The sequence below is a fragment of the Formica exsecta genome, unplaced genomic scaffold (genome assembly GCF_003651465.1).
Source record: "Formica exsecta isolate Colony F162 unplaced genomic scaffold, ASM365146v1 scaffold26, whole genome shotgun sequence".
Classification (NCBI taxonomy): Eukaryota; Metazoa; Arthropoda; class Insecta; order Hymenoptera; family Formicidae; genus Formica; species Formica exsecta.
In genome coordinates, this window is record NW_021849866.1 from 1,478,463 (window position 1) to 1,501,280 (window position 22,818).

Genomic DNA, 22,818 nt, shown 5'->3' on the forward strand with positions numbered 1-22,818 from the left:
CATTATAACTTCAGCATAATCGCATCAATATTCTCACATTCATTACAGACATTAAAAAAAAAAAAAAAAAAAAAAAAAAAAAAAAATTTTTTTATATCCATCGAGAAATCTAACTCATAAAAGTAATAGCACAATTTTAGTAATAATCTTAAAATATTTGTAATATATCTAATATTTTAGTATCTTTAATTATTATCTCCTGATAATACCAAGTTAAAAAGAATATATAATCAAAAAAATGTATGTAGCATTTAAATATCTATATGAAAAAGCAAGGTATGGACACTTTTTATCAGTTCCTAGAACTAGAAAATTAATAGACTTCATTATACATGGATTCCATGGATTTGCAGGATTAACGCTTTCCCCTATTCTGTTCCTTAATGAATATCACACAATTATTCAATCTAAAAGTTTCTTAATTAAGTTGAAAGTTCATCTAAGACTTTAGAATTGAGTGGGTTATAGAAATTCGTAAAATTCTACTGCTGTTTGACAAATAAAAAAGAGAGCAAAGATAATAATGTGACGCAAAAAAAAAAAAATTGTTAGAATCTCTTACAAACAGAATATTTTATCTTTTATCTTTTTCTAAATGCATGAAAAAACAATAATCTTCGAGAAATAGAAATAGATTAAATATTATGCAATTAATATTCAAAAATTTTATATTACGAAATGTCTGTGTTTATCTTGATACTATTTAATTTTAGTTATTTTCATTTATATGGTTGTTTATTAAAAAAGTAATTAATTTAATATCACAAAATTATTAATTAAAAAGTTAATAAAGTTTGAATAAATTTAATACCAATAGTCGGTTTCTTTCAATTTCAATTATTCGTTTATGCTCTGCCAAGCAAATATCTTTGTTCAGCGTCAATGAGAATGCTTCAACGAGACTGTCCACAATGCTGCATTACCAAGACTCGCGATTAAACCAACGAGCATACCGACGTCTTTCATGATATTTCAATTATCTAACCCGCCCAAGTGCGGTTATCTATTCGCAAAGGAAGGGTGAGGTTGCAGTTGTTCTATCACAGTCGACTATTATAACCAGATCAATTTGCTCAAACGTAATAGTTGCATTTCGAGCAATTAACGCGAGTCGCGTCTCTAGTTTCTCTCTTCTACAAAGCTGGATCTGGCTAAACAACAATATAGAGATAATATCGCTGACAGTTAGCATTCATCACATTTAATTTTTATGCACCATCTCTGTAAAATTTTAAAATATAAATAAAACTAAAATTTAATGTAACTACTAATTATCTACAAAATTAAATTAAGAAATGTAAAATTAATTATGATATTGAGTAACAAGACATTAATAAATATGCTTCTATGCATATGATGCTGGATTAACACATTTGCTATTTATGATATATGCTAATGTCATAGCAGTTTCCTATTCCATAAAGCATGTTCTCTGTTTGTTCTTTACGCTAATTTGCAATGTTGGCAGAAGTTCCTTTGATATTTATAATGCGTATGAAAAATTAATAAAACGTATAAAAATATTAAAAAAGCCAAGATATACGGTAACATATCGTAGTACATCATATTACATTATCATATCCACCAACAGCGAACGCTTTAAAACAAACTTCTGCAACGAACAATTAATTATACAAAAAGATTTTCGCATTTCTACTATCATCAACAAACGCATCTTTTGTCGAACGGAATGCGACCGACTATCTATGCCGATTTTAGTCATTTTGGTCACTAGTTATTGGGACCTAAATCAATTTGGTCGGCCCGTTTGATTTACTAGTAATTACATATTGGGAGAACAGATCGCGCTTCCAGAACGGTCGACAATATATTGGCGGCAACTCGTACCTGAAAGTCCGATTCGCCAATATGCAATTCCGAGTGCAACTGCTACCTCTCATTCCCTCCATTCTGCCTCCCCTCCTTTGTATTTCTCACAAAATCCACCCGCCTATCTCGCTTTCCCTCATTCTATTTGACGAATATTAAGTGGTTTTCGGGTCTCGCAAGCGCGAACAGTATCGGAGATACCATGGATACAATCGAGTAGCTAGAATTTATTCTGCATGCAGGATGAATGCGATAGATATATGATTCGCGATAAATTATAGCACAAAAATGACAACAAGGTTGATGCAGGATAGATGTATTCAGCACGATTTCGCCTTTGCCGCCAGTATTTTTGTCGTACGTGGCGAGGAGTTCAATTTTTTAAATTCAATTTTGTATGTTAGATGTTCGAAAAGAATAATAGTAGATAACGATATAAGTAGCGAGATCAAAAGATGTTGGTCTTTTAATAATCATGTGCATTAACTTATCTACACATCTCATCATCTTAGAATTTTTTAACATTTAAAAATACGAAAAATAAGAAAAATGGCTTTTAATATGCTATTTCTTGATTTCTATTTAAAAAATATATTTTTTATATTTATTAAAAAATGGGTATTTTCTTAGAAAAAAAGATTATCAAAATTATTACGTATATCTTTCAACAATACAAAAATAGAGACAATAATATCACAAAGAAACCTTCTTCTTATTCTCTCTTCCCATATTTTTTTTAAAATAAATTAAAATAAACGTTATATATTATTATTTTTATCATATCTCTTTTCAATTATTAAACATTGATAATAAATTTTAGATTATAGTAGTGAATATAATCAAAAATTACTAGCCACGTCTTTTTTTAATATTCGTTTTTTCCACAAGTGCATTAATAAATACCCAGCAATTTATTTCATGAATAATTCATCACCTAACATAAATTAATTTTTTATAGTTAATTGCATATAAAATTTATATTTGTATCGATTTTATTCAAAGATAACATCAAACATTTTTATATTACAAATATAAAAATTGTACTTACGTAAACATTTCTGAAGAATCTGTCATTTCTATCACATCTCTATTGCTTCATTCATATAATATATTAATTTTTTCCATTTTTCTTTGTATACATTTTTGTGGCTATATAATTTTGTGCCAATATTAATATATTAAAATCCTTTTTATAAATATTAAATTTTGAATAATACTTCTATAAAATATTATATTTAAAAGATAAAAGCATGAAAAAGAAATTTGTAATATAATATGTTAATGGAATATGTTAAATATTAAATGTAAATAAATGTAAAGCAATTTATTTTCATGCAACTATATTCACAGTTTAAAAAGGAAATCTAAGTATTATATATATTATAATACTAAGTATTACATATATTATAATAGATATTTATAATTCACTTAAAAAATTTGATAATTAATCATTTATTTTTAAATAAATTTAGGATGTTTTTTTATCAATATCGAATGTTTTACAATTAATCTAATACTTTTCATGCTTCAAGATAAATTCTGGAATTTCTAATTTGTGCATAAAATTAACACTAATTATTTCCAATCAATATTGATTTGCGGCCGCAATTAATGTCTTTTTAAGATATATTAAATGATAACAATGAGATGTGACAAAATAATGATGTGTCAAATTATAAACCAGTTTTATCACTGATGCCTAAAGAGAGATGACCTGAGATCCGAAATAAGGAACTTTCCTTGCAATCAGTATTGTTATCAATATGAATTTTTCATGTCGTTGACATGTTTTTACAAATTATTTATTTATATAAATATCTCATTAGAATATTCTATCAGAATTATTTTTAATATAATATGTATATTAGGCATTATTTCAATAAGTTTTCAATATTTGACATATAACTGATAAACTTCGACTAATTTATAAACAAACTAATTAATAGAAAATATTTTTTTATTTCGGTAAATGTTTATTAGATCTCATGTCAATTATTTTGTTCCAAATATATATAATATGAAGTCAAGTTGTAAATATGGATAAGCTATGAAAAATTAGGGTAAAATTGTTGCACATTGTAAAAACAAATATATTAACTAATAATAATTAATAGTTCTATATAAAACAAACTAACTTTTAATTAAATAAGTCAAAATATGTTATGCAAATTGTAATATTTTCTTTCTTTTATAGATATTTTTACATATATATATGTGTACATTGACAAACATATCTAAATATATTATTTTGTATGTAATAATTTATAATATTTAACCCTGAAAACAATTTTGTATAGGGAGCCAAGGGAATACAGTTTTTTAATTTAATTTAATTATTTCTAATTTAAAAGAAAAAAAAAAATAAAAAAATACTTAAATATTAACAATTTCTTTTTGTATCGCATGTTCCATATGTATTTATTTTATTTTATTTCATACAATACAATCATAAACACCTTATTCTGATCTGCATTGTCCATAATACATAAACTTTAAAGAATTTATTATAAATTTATTATTAGGAATCATAAAAAGAAAAAAGAAAAATTCTCTTGAGATATTCCATAAAAATGTTTTATTCCTTATAATTAAATGTATTGATACTCTTTTTTTCTTTATATTTTATTATTTATCTAAGCAATAATTTCAAAAATTTAATTGATTATAAATTTCATATATTTAACACAATAGATAAAAAATTTAATTAATTAAAAATATTCAATTAAAACTGGGAATATTAAAATTGTTTAAATAATATTATTATAGTCTCATAGTGTGTTCTTAAATGTTCTTGAAATTCTTACATCATATATTGAGAAAAAATATATATAGACATATAATTACAGATATATATTCCAGGGTTAAATTTTAGCGCTAATCTATCTTAGCTTATCCATTTTAAGACGATAGATCTGTATGACACGTTATTATAATTCTCTTATTATGCTATCCATTTTAATATATTTTACAATATATATTTCATATGTAAATCTGATATATATAATTTTCATAGAGATCCATTATCGTAGATTAATAAAAATAATTAGGTATTCACCAATATGATGCGCAGCAGTTTAATTGTAGTGGAAACATTGATCTGTAAAATATAAATAATATTCAATTATAACAACACCAAAGAGGATTAATATTTCAAAAATCATTGCATGTATCGAATTTTTTATTAGTGGTGTATGTGTGCATTATACATATATTTCTTTAAAAAAAAAACTACAATTTAAGAATATTTCATATATATTATATTACACAATAATATGCAAAATTACAAACAGGTTGTGCTATGCGACCATCATGAAGACAAACAATTATAGTTCTGCAAGTAATACATAAATAATAAATTACCTTTAATTATAATTTTCTCCGCCGCCGTCCGCCTTCCCTCCTGCCCCTTTGCTGCTATTCCTTCGTAGCAGTCATAAAAGCACGTTAATTATTGCCACGACGAACGCGCGATACTTTAATCGGCACTCCCGATGATATTTACACACGCGATACGCACTTTATTATACCGCGACGAAAGAATAATGCGAAATACGTTTGCACGATTCGTTCGACGTACGTTACGCCTCGCAAATTAACGGAAAATAACGAATCTCGAGCAGAAGGAACGCGCGACCAACTTCACACGCGCACGTCATCACCCCGCGGTGTCGCTGCACCTGTTGCTCCTACGTACACTTTCTCGATTTTGACTAACAAATAATATGTGCCCACTATCTAGTATCGCATTCAAAACTATGAAAATGTATCTAGATTTAATAACTGAGGAAACATCAGTCCCTAATATGATAAAAATATAACATTGCCGATTATCGCGCGTTAGACTTTGCCCGAATAAATTTCGCGAAATATGCCTTCCAATTAATCGCTGACATACAAATATTAGATTTATGTATCGCGCAATTAATAAATATTAAAGTATGAATTTATATATATATTCGCGATTTTACGTACTTAATCACACNACACAACGCTGTTTGCCTCGAAATCCATTCTTTTCGTACGCGAGTTGTGCTCTTATTGACCGTAAATGAGTGTCGATAACTACGCGCGATACGACGTATTATTGTCGGATGCAAGAGTTTGTAATTACGCACTTTGATAGACGCTTATAGTAAGAAATGATCGTACCCCGCATCTCGTGATATTCCTCGCTATCGCGTCTCGAAAGGTTACGCGACGCACAAAGCGCGACGAGCGAGTCGCGACTCGCGTCTCTGTCTACTGTCTACGCACTCTACCCCTGCCGCGCGAATAACGTCACAGCGATGGAATGTAAACAGTGGCGCGCTACACGTCGCAAAAAAACGCGCGCTCGGCGGCTCTAACATAAACATCACCGCAAAATATTTTCACGTACTATCACTATCAATGTATTGCGTACATACAGGGTGTAAAGAATTTAACAGTGAAGTCACGAATTTTCTATTTTATATCATGTAGTATTAAAACAGAACGTCGTAGAAAAAAATAGTATTAACAAAAAATGTTTATTTTCAAGTCCTTTATTTCTCTTCAAAGTTTGTCGGTCTAGTTCTTTTAAACTTTGTATATAAAAGAACAGAACTGACTCCCTCGAGATGAACAGCGTCATCTAATAAGTACGTATAGTCGCAATTATTTATAAATTTATACTTTAATTTATTAATTGTGTAATACACAAGTAACTGTTCGCACCGCGAATATTCCTTTGCTTACATTTTAAATTTAAATTAACTTCCATGGATGGCTATTTTCGCACATGTTGTACTTATTTTATAAACTCGTTAACGTCTAAGATAACGCCTAAAGTAACGATTAATTCCATTCGATTGAGAGCATTATCAAAGCCTAATGAAGGTATTGTAACTTGAATTATTTCAATGAATCTCTGCAATAGATATAAATATATGTGTATATATTATAAATTATAAATCTACATAACTCTGTGTGTGTGGATGTCTATACATATAGGAATCTTTTGCCTCTATATTTAAACTGATTTATGTATCATCCAGGTTTTTTTTTCGTTCTCTAAATATATGCATTCAAAAATGGGTCATAGTAAGAAACTCGGTAAAAATCGATAAATTTTTCGCAAGTAGGTTAAATGGTTTATGCTTTATTAGAGCACTCTTGTGGTTTTCATCATATTGTGTCCTTCTCGACGGTACGCATTATGCGCAATATGCAATTATGTGCCTTTGCTGCGAACGTAACTGTATAATTACCACCGAGATTAAAGTGCTCATCAAGAGATATATCTTGTCACAATTGCAGTACGTGCTATGTATGTAGGTTGATGAGATCTTCAAGTATTAAATATTTTCTTTTTAAATATAAAGTGTTACCACAAAACATTGACATGTTTAAGAATTTTAGATTTATTATATTTAAGAAAGAAAATTGTTGATACGAAATAGCATTACATGAAAAATTAAAACTTACAGATAGTCAATATAAATTATCGAGTTTTTATCATTCCGCGTTTATTTTCCTTCTACACAAAGTATTACTTTAACGTAGTCAAATCTTTGATATAAAAATCGAGCAAATAATTAAAAATTGACGTTTCTATCGATGCCAATAATAATCGTGGAAAATCAGAATATTACTCACAACGTACAATTCGGTTTACGATACAAAACAGAAATTGGCGGTTGTGGTAATTGCGAGATATTGAAAATAGGTTGTTTCCGATAGTCTGACAAGAGTTATTCCATATTAATCTGTCGAGAAATGCAATTGCCAATCCATTGGTTTGGCTTTGATTAAGTTTAATGGCATAGAATAAGCCGTGGTCTTGTTCACATCAAGAGAAAATAAACGCTTCTCGAATGTATAAAATTGCTTTTTAAGATTATATATACATACATATTTATATATATATATAATATTATACATTATAAAATATATAGTGCTAAATAAAATTATTAAATGTTAATTATTACAACAGTGTAACATTAGCTAGTATTGTATTGTTTCAGAAAATTTCTCGCAGTAAGAAAAACGCTGGTATATTAATGGTTATTTAAACTTTATAACATGCTACTGAAAGCATGAATGTAGATTTAAACATTAAACGGTAACTACATTTCTTTTGCGTAACTATGCATTAAATACATAAAGACATATTATATAGGTCTTGGCCATGCTATTTTTATGTTTATTTTTTTATATCTCCATTAAAGACTTAATCTTCCGAAAGGAAATAATTCGAATATATGTATAATCCGAAGTCATTTCTCACCTTGAAACGTCGACAGAATCTCGCTCACGAAATGATCCTGCGAATATCTTTGCAAACTATCTCGATAGGAAAGACTCTGCCAAATGTCAGGCAATAACGGGATAACGCGATTACATCCGCGAAGGTAATGTCGTACATGTGTGTGTCTCAAATTGACAATGGCTTAATCGCCACCAGACGAAACGGCAATTTAATTCAGAATTCTGCATCGCGGGATGATAATTGCTGCAATCGCGGGAGGTTCCTAATTATTATCATCGGAACGCCAATAAACAAATCAAGTAAAAGTACGAGAATTGATAAAATGCAGCAAAAAGCGTAATGAAACGTTTGTCGAATACAAAAATCCGGGAATTTTTTAGAACCACTAGCGACAGTCTTGTCATGATGCACAACATGTGTTCGAGCGACCATAAATTTTCCCTATTAATTTCTCGTAATTGATGATCGCAAATATCGGTAGATAACAATGATAATCAACGGTCGTGGTTCTTGTTTGAGTATTAGTATGATTTGTCTCGTTAGTGAATATTAATTCACGAATTATTTTGATATTTCGAATTATTTAAATTTGGACAAAACGTAATTTTTACACAAGTCATTAATAGTATATTAATAACATGTCGGCACATTTTGATCACAGATATCCATCAAATTGCGATCTGTTGATAACAAAACTGTGTGGTAATCAACCGTTTGTCTGCTTTTTGCAAAATGTTTTTAATAATTGAAAATTAATCTAATAATGATGCAACATATATTCTACAGATATTTTGCAACCATTAATTTTATCTCGTAGTAATTGAAAAATTACTTTCAATGGTCATTCATCACTTTATTCTATTTTTATCAGATCTTTCCATGTAATTTATTCATTGATAAAAAATTTTAAAATATTTAAAAAAATATGTGTACGAGTAATAAAGTGCAGAAAATAATGGTGTGTATAAATGATGATAAATAAGATCTAGAATTAAATTTGTATGATTTAAGTTTTCCTTTTCTAAAAACTTTAGTGTTCTAAATGTGCTATTAATCAACTCATAGAAGAAAAAAAATTCGCAAATTCTACCGAAGTTCCGTAACACTGTAATACACATGCGGTATTAAATGTAGGACCGGGGAGATTGATCGTATGAGTGAGCGGAACGAGAATAACGCTTGCATTGCAAAATCAATATGCCCGCGTGGTGTTTTACCTCATACACTCATTTATTACTCTCTTGTTTGCCGTATCTCGTGAACGCGCACGTTAAACGAACGTTCTCACAAAGTAACGTAAATGGCCGACCAATTTTTCTGTTTCTCAACATTTTTCCGCATGTATAACTTTTATGCAAAAATAAAAACGACAAAACTGCACGATAACGCAAGGCAAAAAAAGAAACTGGAAGATAATAACACACCGTGGCTGTTTACGCAAGCTTAATGATGGATCTTCTTATAGCCTGACGATATTCAACTAAAACGCTTATATTGGTTCTTGATTCAACGCACGTGATAAATCTTTATTATTTAATTTTTTTTATACAAAAAATGTGAATATAGCTGAGGATTTTTTATAGTACTAGAGAGATTGTGCATATTTAAATGATAAATAATGATTTGTCAATAAGATTTGTGATAACAAATTGCAATACGTTACATCATAAGTAATTCGTTATCGATAATGAAAATTCAAGCAAAAATTCATATGCGCGTCCAGTGCATTTTTTAATTTACGCGATTTATTAGCGGCAAAAACAAAACGAAAGCCAAGCTATCGATAATGAAAAACCAAAAATTCATATGCGCGTCCAGTGCATTTTTTAATTTACGCGATTTATTAGCGGCAAAAACAAAACGAAAGACAAAACACCATTCGTTATCGATGACGATAGCAGTGGTGGGTGTGGCACTGGATACTGCGCTGGATGCACTCGAGATGATTTTGCGGGGTAGTGAGTACGAGACGAGTGGTATAGAGGGTGGATTCGAAAAGAATGAAATAACGGATTGGATTGCGGCCAACTGGCCATGTTCCAACCAATCCTTCGTCGTTCGGATGCGACTGAGACTATATTATGTATACCATTCAACCGCCTTATATTCGTAGAATCGCCCCGTTGCATCTCATTCAAAATCATATTTCTCTGTGAGATTGCGAGCAACTAGGGGGCGAGAAGGGAATAAGGCGTGTAGAATGAGCGTGAATCGATCCAAACGAGAGTCTCGTGACGTTTTACATCGAGCGTTTGTAGCTGAGAAATTATGTTCACTCTAACTGGATACAATTACGCGCACGAGAAAACTTTGATGGCATATTTTGTAACTTCAATGCTAGAATTGAGTATCTCTTAAACCGTATATTTACTTTTGCCGTTAGCGATTTTCAAGTCAAGAATCGTGTCTCGAGATAGAATGCAGGATGAAACTTCTTTTCAATAATCTATAGGTGCGTAGACTTTTCTTACAACCTTTACAATTCACAAATAATACTCTTGAAGTTATATATTCTTGCATCTCGGGATATTCGCGAACTTTCAGATGTTGAATATACAAAAATGTTCCATGAACTTTAGCGCCATTCAACAGTTAGTACAACTTTTGCACTGATTCAATACTTTATTGCCGCATTCTCGAATACATATATTCATAATCGCACGTCTAAGCGATTTTCATTCACGATTATGCTTTTTCTTTAGACGGTGGCTCCCAAAGGAGCGATTAAGAAACAGAAAGAATAAGGGATGATGGTATATATATTTCAGAGTGGGTGTGAATCGATTCGTAGGAACCTTCATTTCGGGACCATTTCATTAGAAATTCCAGAATGGTACTCGAGACGTTGCTATCGCGATAATGGGTTCATCCTTACGATAAGTAATACGGTGCACGTGGGAGTATCGAGTGAACTCGATGTAAATGAAGGAAATTCGATAGTTGATATTGTGAAAAATTATACTAATCATATAATTTGAGAGAATTTACATTGTATATATACATTTCTATAAATTTGTGTACATTTCTATAATTAGATATAAACGGCAGCTTTTTTTATTTATCTTTTATTGTAATTCATTAGATTATTGTATAAAACAATTGCAGAAATATATAAATCACAATTAATTACAAGACACAAGTATTTACGTATAATTTTTAATGTGTGAATGTTGTATCTACTATTAATTAATTGCGTGTGTGTGCGTGTGTGTGTGCTTCTTTTGTGATATATAACTGTCATCGTTATTATTTAATTAATTTTGTTAATAAAATTTAGAAGAAGAAATTCGAAACTTTTGTGGCAACAGAATTACATAAATATATACAAAAAACATACATACAAATATTAACACTACTGAATAAATGTATTAGATAAATAGTCACTCGCCAGAGGCAAAATTATCAACTAATTAATATTAAATTATAAACTCTAGAAAATTAGAGATTAATCTACAGTGAGTGTAATAATAAAATATGAAATAAAAAATAAATTATTAAGAATTAGCAAATAATTATTATAAAAATTGTTACAAAGAGATGGAAGTTTTCAGGATTATAATTAAATATGCTTTCTCGTTGAAAGTCGTATTACTCATTGATGTTATTCCCGCGGGAGAGACAGGGATGGGATAGCAACGTCTCGAGAATGAACAACTCATCTCGATTCGTGGAAATCTCGTGACGATTTCATTAAGTATTCGAGAGGGAAAACCTGAGGTTACCTCTTCTCATTATTAAGTGGAGCCCATCCGGAATTGTCAGAGAATATAGTCAAAGTGTTTATAAATTTTTTTCTGTAAAATTGTAGAGAAAACAGCGTTGTTATTTTATCTTTAAATTACAGGATATATGTTACAATTATTTTGTTTGTCGTAGTTATAACATTCTTTACTAAAAACAGATGAGTTTTGTATGCGTGTTTCTCCAAAACTTTTGGTAGATATTAAATAAATCTAGCATTTAACAGTACTTTTAAATTGAATATGGTACGGAATTACATTTGCTATTTTCCCAGATAAAAGATGACAACCAAGTGAAAATGTAATCTAGTTTAGAAGAATCTTAAATTAAAATCTCACAGTATGCTTATTTTCATAATATTTGCGCTGTCACGCGAAATAAACAATAAGCTCACGAAGAATTTCCGACGAAGATGATTTTAATAACTAAAAGGTGAAATAGTTGTTTCGTTTTTATTATTTTCTTGAATAAGCTTCGGTTCATTTCAAGATTACATAAAAATAATGCAACGCCAACAAAATGCGATGATGCTAAAAGCCTCAGTGTAGCCTCAGGAATTCCGCAAGCGAACTTCTCGTAGATCTTTCTCGTTATCACACGAGGCACGCACTCAAGGTAAAATACTCTATTTTGTAGTATGTAACACGGTTTGAGTGCACCGACCTATCCTACAAGTATTTTCTCGCCAATGCGAGCTCGTATACGTCTGATTAAATAAAGAAGATGGAATATACCGTGCGTATTATTAAGAAACTAAGTCTATAGTATAATAGAATTTTTTTATTTTGAAGATGAAGAGGGGGGGGGGGAGGGGTCAGTACTCTGTAAATGACTTTATTATTACACACGTTAATACCAAATTAATTATCTAAGGTGAATTTTTTGATCAACGATTCTAAGTGCAAAAATAATCTCGTACTCGTTGATAGGCTTTACTTAGGAGTCAACAAATTAATGTAAATTAATTTAGAGTTTCATTATTAATTATCATATTAATTTAAATATTTGCTTGAATGAATAGCTACTATATTATTCTAATTAACACTTTGTATGCAGTAAAATCTCATTTGCGCGCATTATTAAATGTGCGGAGAGCTAGTCATCATGGAAAGTTGTTAAGAAATTTAAAAATTTTGGATAACTCCAAATTAACGAAGTAATCACGACAAGAATGAAGCGGCATATGATGAAAAAAAGATGTAATTAAACTATTTAATCTCATATATTTTTTGCGATTTGCTCTAGTGATGAAGACGATTAAATATTTTTTTTATAGCGTAAACATAAAAAAATCAATTCTCTGAGGAAAGCTGCAAAAATAAGTATCGCGTCAATTGGCGTCCGAGTGTATAGGAAAAGTTGGCGTTCGTCTTGTTAGTTAACGCAAATGGAACGTAATCGAAAGGGGTGTAGGACAAGCGAGGTAGGACGTCAAAGGCCTGGGGTACATTCGTCCATAATTAGCTCCTGCTAGTCTATTCAAGTCTACTCTAACGTGACGCCCGCTTGGAAGTTTAATCGTATGTCGTCGTAAGTTGTGGTAAATTCGAGTAGAGAAGGTACGAGAATTTGTTTCTAATAGACATCTTAAGTAAATATACAATAATGGAATCGAAGAAAAAATACTTTCCTTTGATGAGAAGATTTCTGTGATGTATTCTTCCCACATTTTCCTGTGATTAGCTAAGAGAGTTTATAGATCCTCCATATATATATATATATATAGTTGGTATATACATATATATATATATATATATACAATTAACATTTAAATTATATACAATTAAATTATATACAATTAAAATTTAAATTAATCTAATTACTTTTATAAAGAAAATGTCGTCTAATATCACAATTTATTTAAAACTATATTTGCATGTTCAATCTTGCAATTGTGGGATAACATGAAAACTCATTCTTAAGCTTTTGTACGAGAAACTGAATTTTCTGTAAGAATTCTCTTCCACAATCTAAATTTTGAAAGATATTCTGCAAAAATAATATTTGCTCCTTCGCAGTAATTTATTTTACTGCACGAGATGTCAGAATATATTGCACACTTAAATGCCACTCCACAGTTACGATGGCGGCTCATTTTTATAGCGACTATTTATTATCAACATATTTTCTGAGCATGTGTAGTAAAATTCCAGAGCAATTAATCATCGATAGCACAACATTTAATGAACCTAAATTGATATGTCAACATCTATAAATATAACTTTATATAAATAAAATTGTTAATGTTATAAATTTATCTTTATCGAGAAAGTCTATTTGAATTTGTTACAACTTGCAAAGTTATATTTATAATTAAGATAATGCATTATATTTATTTACAATAATTTTTCTTTACTATTTTATTTATTATAATAATTGCAAAATTATGCTTTTTGTACGATTTAATAAACTAGGATTGATTATATAGAATTAGAAATATGTCGTAACTTTCATACAATAATTATGCGAATAAATGTTAAAACATGCAAGATTGAATTCATTGCATCACATATTAATTATAAAAGAGTAGATAGTCGTTGCTTCCCTTTGTAAGCAGCATTAGAAGGGACAACTAAATTATCTCTAAATTATTGCAGAGAAGGGATAAACCGACGGGTTTACTTCGGGGACATCAGTGCTCTGATATTAGGTTTTATGCTTACATGTACTGCAATATTGTTTAGTCTCTTGAGTAAGACAAATGTTTCACACGTATCCAGGAATTATCTCAATCACGAAAAATGCGTTTGACATAATAAAATTAAATAAAGAACTTCTGTAACTATTGCTATTATGATGTAACAGGATTACATTAATAGTGAGTAACTTTTCTATAAAATAAATAATAAAAGCAATAGAAAAAATATAAAACAAGAAAGAGACAATTTATTTTCAAAAAATATAATCAATGTAACAAAAGATATATTTTTCTCAAATGGTCTGTTTTCGTAATTTATATTTTTTAAAGTAAAAAAATTACAATAAAATAATTATATTTATATCGTCTAATTTTTATAGAGCATATGTATCAATAATTAAATACATCCAATTTTATCTTTTTAAATTTTTTTAATAAGACAAACGTTTAAGCTTTTTAAAAATTTATAAACTGATTTAATTAGTTTTTCGTATCGAATCTACCGATTAAAACAGCCTGCTACATTTTATCACGGAAAGATTAACGTGAATCGTTGGTTGTTATAGCGCCGACGAGGGCTTCGACGGCACTTATCCCACGAACGTCGTTGTAAAGAACAATGGAACCTGCTCATACATACCGCCCGGTATATTCAAGAGCACTTGCAAGATAGACATTACCTGGTTTCCCTTTGATGATCAGCGCTGCGAGATGAAATTCGGCTCCTGGACGTACGACGGCTTTCAGGTGAGCATAAGGGATAGACATTACCGGAATTGGGTCAACCAATCGTCATTCCCTGATACGTTCGCTCGACATTGACATCGAACTTACGAATTTTCCAATCTGTCGGAAGCACGTCGGCACTTCTCGTCGAAACGTCTCGGGACGCGGAAATAATTTAAAGCAACGGCATCGAAGAGTTTGATTAGCGCCTGAGAGCGGGCGAAAGAGCGAAAGAGAAGAAGAGAGAATCTTCGCTGTTTGCCAATGCGAGATTCGCTCGCGAGAACATTCCATGAAATTCCTAAGAACAGAGCGGACTTTGAGTAAAGTACTCCGATCGGATAACAGCAGCGAATTTTCCGCCATACCCGACGCAAGTCGAATTAGCGTTCTTGAGATTGCGCTCGTTTATCTCAACTGCATTGAATGATTATTTATTTGGATCAAAAGTATGATATATGATTCTCTCTATATAGAGTGATAAATATATAAAGAGAGATAAAGAGAGAGAGAGAGAGAGAGAGAGAGAGAGAGTGGAAAGAGAGAGAGAGACCGTTTAGTAATAAATAATTTTTTCTACGATGTAATTAAACGATGAAGTCAACTCATATCTCTCTCTCGATATTTTTGTTTTAGAAAAATAATTATTTCAGTTTTATCTCAGTTACGACAACAAATATTGGTATAATGAAAATTTTTCCACTTTTATATTCTGTTAATTTCTTTTATCATAACTTTTTGTGGAAACACCAATATGCACGCATGTTTTGGAACATTTTCTGGAAAATGTTCAAGAAATATGGTATTCTCTATTTCTATATACGTTCTAGGAATACCGAGACGGGCATAAAATGCTCTCGGCATTTCGTTGAAACATCACCAACGGCGTAGGCAGCAAACGCCATTTCAGGGTGAATTGCAGGAAATTTGTGAATTGTAGAGTATGCGTTTAGAGAACAATGAACGTGAGAACGACATCCAAAATTTTTACAACTTTTATTCTTACAACTCAATACATTACAGAAAAATCCCTTTCAATAATTTTAAACTTTAAACAAATATTATAAAAGCAAAATTATGATAGCATTATTCCAAATAAATTTTGTAAAAAAAATGGAAGAATTTATATTATATTTTAGATCACAGTTTCTATATAAAAATTGTTAAATTAAAACAAATCAATAAATAAAATATAAATAATTTAATAACCGATTAACGATAAATATTTAAACATTAATAATTTATAACATTACTTTTTATATAAAAATAAAAAAAGTATATTTTCTTATGTGTGTCAATATTTCACCATATTTTTTATAAAAGAAGTAGGTACTATATCAAAATTGGTGATAAAATCTTTTTTATTCTCTTTCTTTATCTTTCTCTCTCTCTCTCTCTCTCTGTATTAAAAGAAATAAACACAATGCATAGCATGATATCCGATTATGATAATTATATAATAGTCCTATTATAATGACAAAAGTGCAATACCGATTCAACATGCGTTTCTACCATACGACTAATGTACGCGGCGAGTTTAATTGTCGAGCGTGCAACTTCGGAATAATTAAAATTCAAGATGCGAATTACACTGGTGCCGGGCAATTCGAGAACGCTCGGAGGTTCATTAAGAAAGACAATAAGCAGAACGTAATTGAAGCGCGGCGCAAAAGCAAGGGAGACAGCGAAGTGCACCACGATTTTCCCGACCTCGGTTCGATCAATTGAATACGAAATGCAAAACAGACTTTTCGATTTAATCGTCCATTCTCACTTAACAATTCGCACCCAGATATTAATTCGCCGTAGATTGTGCGCTCAAACGCCACCGAGAAAAAAAGTTTTGCATCGATATTCAAACGGGCAAAAATTGCGAGAAGTTGCGGGAGCTTCATATTGGCCTACGTAAATATGCATGAATTCATATGAGTTACATCGACAAAACTATACAAAGTTGACTATATGAAGTCAAAAACCCGACGGAGTATTTATCACAGTAAATAATAATATTATTTAAATATATTATATATATTTTTATTCTGCATCTCTCTCTCTCTCTCTCTCTTTCTTTCTTTCTTTCTTAATATACTAATTTCTTAAATATATTGATTACCTATATGTATTTGGTGTAAATAAATAAAAATATTTTCAGATATTTTTAGAAATAAGTTATAATGTTTATTTAAAAATATTCTAGAGATCAGGTTAATATTAATTAACTTTAGAGTGCTCTGCAAACATCTGGAGAGCGCAGTTCTTGTTTGTTTTAAAAAATTTCATGATATTTCTTTTAAAAAATAAGTTGCCGTATCTCAGTCATTCTATAGAAGAGATTTTTCCGTCGCTTTTGAAACAGAACAGTCATCTTACATGCGGTGCGGTTGCAATAAGTTTTCTCTAATCGACCGTCATAAATTGTCGACAGTTGGATCTGCAGCTGCAAGACGAGGGCGGGGGTGACATCAGCAGTTTCATCACTAACGGCGAGTGGGATTTGTTGGGTGAGTTTTTACAGTCCTTATCGAAGGGGACCGTTGCCACGCCCGGATAGTTTGCACCGAAAGTGATTCCCGGCCGATTAGCAATTCTAAAGTCTTGCACGGCCACGGGCGGATGATCAATCGTTTCGCAAATCGGAAACGGTATTGATCCTCGCTTTGTCCCTGTCAAAATTGCCTGTATCTGGGTCAAACGGGGAGGAGGGGGAGAAGAGGAGACACGGCGCGGCTCCCTTCGCGCGCGCCCTGAGTTTAGTGTTTTCGTTGGCGAACACACATCGGGCGATCGGTAAAGTGTCGGAATTACGACGAAGCATCTCATTTCGAATACTAGCTTGTCACAATCGTTGAATAATCGCCTGAGAATTTATTAAAAGCCAAGATTTAAATTATGAATTTTACTCACAGATGTTTATATAGCATTTTCCGTCGTGAACATTTATTTTATAATAATATATATATATAGGTACATAAATAGATATGCATACATACAATTATTAGCGAAAATCTATTTATGCAAAACTTTTGCTTAAATCCGCGAATTACGTAATAAAATATTCTTTTGTATTAAATTTTATTCTAATATTAATAAAATTCGTAAAATTTTTGCATATATCAAAAATCAGCTTACGCTTAAATCGGCAGCCCACATACAGTGGCTGTCGATCACAATTATACAATCTACAAAATAAATTTTATTTTTGAAATCCGCTTTTAATAGACATCTAATATCTCTGCAAAATTTAAAAATTTGCGAGACTATATTTTTTACTGCAATTTAATAAAATAATATAATGTTTAATTTTAATTAATAGAGTGGAGCTAGCTTCATATTGGAATTGCAGCACAAAAGTAGAAACATCTGGTTTATAATTATGATGCATTGTTCGATTATATATAATTTGCTGTTGATAATTTTGTTGTGGATAAATTCAAGAAACGCACGCGCGCGTAGCGTTTCTTGAATTTTTATCATTTAATACAAGAGCATGAACCTTCACTTTCCGTATCTCGTGTATCTCTCGAAAAATTGTACGATGCATTACGCGTGGGAATCGCGTAGGTCGGCGTACACGTGTAATGTATGTGCCCAAGTTAAGAGACTCGCGGTAGAAATGTATCTTAAGCAACTACGGCTGCAGTAGAGCGCACCGTTTTGTACCCGGAGGAATAGTGTAAGATAGAATCGTCCGTTTTTCTCTGCCCTGTTGCACAGGATAATTCAAGGGAGTAGAGTACAGGCATTTTTCGCTTCTGGCAATCTTTTGTTACGCTCGATAGCGCATTTCGTTTTATTGACAGTATCGATTATTTCTACACGTGTGCGCGACGTCATAAGCGTAAGCGCTAGATTGAATATCCATTTAAAAATTTTAATTTTGAATATAAAAATTTCAAATGTATATATTCGCTTTCGAAAGCCATTCACAAAGCGGTGGAAAAATCACTCGCTCGAAATATCAGTTCGATATTGATATTTCGTGATATCCATTAATTTTTCAATTTCAAAGTGATATCCATTTCTCAATCCTAAAGTGCACAAACTTCTCTTTCAATGTTTAGCAATATATAAACTCTTTAATATATGTATGATTTTTCTATCTAGAAAAAACATAGAAAGAAGATTATTGCATTTTTCGATAGCTCTGATCTTTTGCTTGCGCTTTCACGATTAAAAGTTATATTAACGTAAAAAGTAATATGTTGATATAATATTAATTCCCATTTCTATTTTGCTTAGGAGTACCTGGTAAGAGAAACGAAATCTATTACAATTGCTGCCCGGAACCGTACATAGACATCACTTTCGTCGTCATCATCAGAAGACGCACACTCTACTACTTTTTCAACCTGATCGTTCCGTGCGTTCTAATTGCCAGCATGGCCGTCCTCGGGTTCACCCTGCCACCCGATTCCGGCGAGAAACTCTCCCTCGGCAAGTTTCAACTCGATGCAAAACTCCAACTGCTCCCTTCCCAACAGTTCGTAAATTCGAGCTCTCGCGATTAGGCACGTCCCTGTTTGTTAAGAACATCAGACATTTACGCGATTAGGTCCGACCTACTTCCGGCGGATTCATCCGGAAGCCGCGCCGGGAAGAAACTATTCTGCAACGCGTCGTCGCGAATTTCTTCCGCAATCAAATACCGCGAGGACTTTATCGAGTTTTGACGTGGAAATTAGAATCGGTAAAATTCCGTACGAAATACTATACCAAAATTTGATTCGTTGAGTCCAAGCTTTATGAATACGATTTTACGTCACCGCGCAATTCAATAAAGAACGATCAAAGGTACAAATTCAATATCAAATTAAGATGAACACTTGTGTGAGATTCACATTTCTATAATATTAATTTTATTAATACGTGCAAATCTATATCTTTTATATGGCACGTTTGCAGAAAAGAATATCAATTCTCTTAGGACAAATTTTGTCCTAATAACAAATTTTGTTTCAGACATGAAAAATTTTCACAATTTTGTTTCTTATTAAATATAAAAATTATTTCTTATGTAATTAATTTATAAATTTATATTTATTTTTATGATTTTCTCCAGTATGTTTGATTCAATTTTTCAACAATTTTCTCTAAAAGTTACTATAAATTTAACAAATTAAATTAAAATGAAAGATTTGTAGTGACAAGTAATCGATTGATGATGATTAATTTGGCAGAGAATTTTCTCCCGGAAAAATGTAATACTGTAGTTTTATTGCTAACCTGCACAAGATATATAATAAAGTGATTTCAGACTTTCTCTTGCACGCGTAGTCGTTATATCATTATAGTTGTAGAAGCACAAATAGAAAATGATTACGTTAGCGCTATCCATGACACAATTTATTTCATTGTTATCTCGTAAGCGTGGTAGTCCTGGAATTCACCGAGAAGCCGGATGCTCGGTAGAAATTTTGCCTCCTACAGCTCGAATCCGCTCAGCTGCATAATTTCGATTCCTTGCCCGCCTCGCCTCGCACTACCGTGTAAACGCTCCCGTGATTAGAGTCATGCGCCAGAGTTTGCTAAGCGCATCGGGCGTTTACGCGATTAGATTTCGCTTCGATCCCGATTGAAACGGCGTCCCGACGCGCCAACTTCAGCAAGCCTTCTATTCAGGACGTCGAGTTTCTTCGAGCATGCAAGCGCGTTACTGTGAATCTTCGACGAATTTGGAAGCGATCGCGACAATCGCCGTCGTCGACGCGGAGATACGGCGACAATGGAATGACAATGTCGAGCAATTGCAATCGTCTCCGTTGCGAGTTCCTTCGAAACTCATATCTATTTCTAGATCGAAGTATGATAATAACGTCTCTCCATAGCAATGTCGCTCTATAGTGATCGCCTTAACATTTATAAGTAAAACGACACATAAGCCAACTTTGTTTCAAGTCTTTTCTTAGGATTGATTATTAATTAATTCAAAAATTAATTAAAAAAATATATATACATATATAATTTTAACCCACATATTATCTTAACGGTCTCAATGTAATGTAAATTATCGGATATAATAAAAGAAATGTAAACATTTTATCCGAGAGAAAACAAACAGAAAAAAAACAATATTTTTTTATCGTAATTGATCTTCGTCTCTAAGGGACTTGAGAACACCTTTCAACGCGTTACATCGCGAGCTTCGAGAAAACTCGAGTAACATCTGATATTTAGATGAGGCATCTGCCGCGACGTTTTGAAAGTCTAAATAATTTGAAAGCGCCTCTTAACGCTGTGGCAGCGCGAATGAGTGCCGAGTTCAAAGCTCGAACACAGTGACGGATTGAGATACTGTAGATCCTTCAAGTGCAAATCATCTTCAAAGGTTTTTATTTAAGATGCTAATTAAAATAAAAAAATTGTCAAAATATTACATTATTTATTTTTAATTTACATTATTTTTTACGCCACAAAATTTTTAATAATTATATTAATACCTCAAAGAATTATTAACTAGAAATATATGGAATATTTTTGCGACTATCTGTCACTGCGTTCGTGACGATGAGGTCGGAGACATCATATATCGTTTTAAGATGAGAATCGAAGCGCCTTCAACATGGGGTTGTTACGCATTGAAGGCTCTTCGAGCGTTCAAGGGCCGAGGGTTAATCTCGCTTGGCCACCTCTTTGAAGCACTCGATAATTAATCGAAGCCAACGAACCTCTTTTGTAGGAGTAACCATCCTCTTGTCCCTCACTGTGTTCCTGAATATGGTTGCCGAGACAATGCCGGCGACGTCTGACGCTGTGCCGCTTTTAGGTGAGCTCGATTTAATTGATTTTCAATATGATTAATTTTTTAATATGAGAAAGCAGAGCGTGATTGATCACCTATATCGTAAACCATTCGAGTGGAAAATGATAGGGAAAGAAGAAACGAAGGGTTTTATCTTTGCACTCTTCTAAGATATGCTCCCCGATTATGAAACACTTGAGGCAAAAAGACATGCAACTGAGTTTCATTGCCTTATTATTGAAATAAATATCATATGCTTTTCTAATTATTATATATATACGTTTCATAATTTATAATTATAAAGTAATTGAATAATTGAATAATTACTTTCTCTATAAAATGATATTATTATTATCTATAATATTCATATACATAGTATTTATATCACATATCAAATCATAATTATTTTTGAGAGAGAATGTAATTATATTTATTTGATATGCAGAGAGAAGCGTGAATTTGACGCTTACGTTTAGTTGACGCTTAAAGAAAGAAATTAATCGTGTTAAAATATATCAACTAACAAATTTTCGAATTTTACATTAATTGGATAATATGTGATATTATAATTATCGCTTGCTTGCTAATTTGACTAATTTTCAAATCATATTCTTATATTTAATTATTCTCTCATACTTTTCAGGAACGTACTTCAATTGCATCATGTTTATGGTAGCCAGCAGCGTGGTCAGCACGATTCTCATCTTAAACTATCATCATCGAAATGCTGACTCCCATGAAATGTCTGAATGGGTAATTTACTTTGATCGATATCAAAGCACATAACGTAACACTACGGCCGTTATCTTGCAAGTATTGTAATATGAAAATATGAAAAACAAAGCATAGCGAGCTTAGTTAATAATAAATTAATCTATAGTTTTCAGTTATTATTTAAAAAAAGAAATATATATA

The 22,818-nt window shown here is 31.5% G+C and overlaps 1 protein-coding gene across 2 annotated transcripts in view; it reads left to right on the forward strand.

The window, feature by feature from the left end:
• LOC115236708 (neuronal acetylcholine receptor subunit alpha-7-like) overlaps positions 1 to 22,818 on the forward strand; it is a 220,135-nt gene that overhangs the window by 185,154 nt on the left and 12,163 nt on the right. For both annotated transcript variants that reach the window (XM_029809322.1, XM_029809321.1), the window contains exons 4-8: positions 15,005 to 15,185; positions 17,590 to 17,665; positions 19,404 to 19,598; positions 21,841 to 21,927; positions 22,547 to 22,656. In XM_029809322.1, coding sequence (XP_029665182.1) covers positions 15,005 to 15,185; positions 17,590 to 17,665; positions 19,404 to 19,598; positions 21,841 to 21,927; positions 22,547 to 22,656 — 649 coding nt within the window. The remainder of the gene's footprint in view (positions 1 to 15,004; positions 15,186 to 17,589; positions 17,666 to 19,403; positions 19,599 to 21,840; positions 21,928 to 22,546; positions 22,657 to 22,818) is intronic.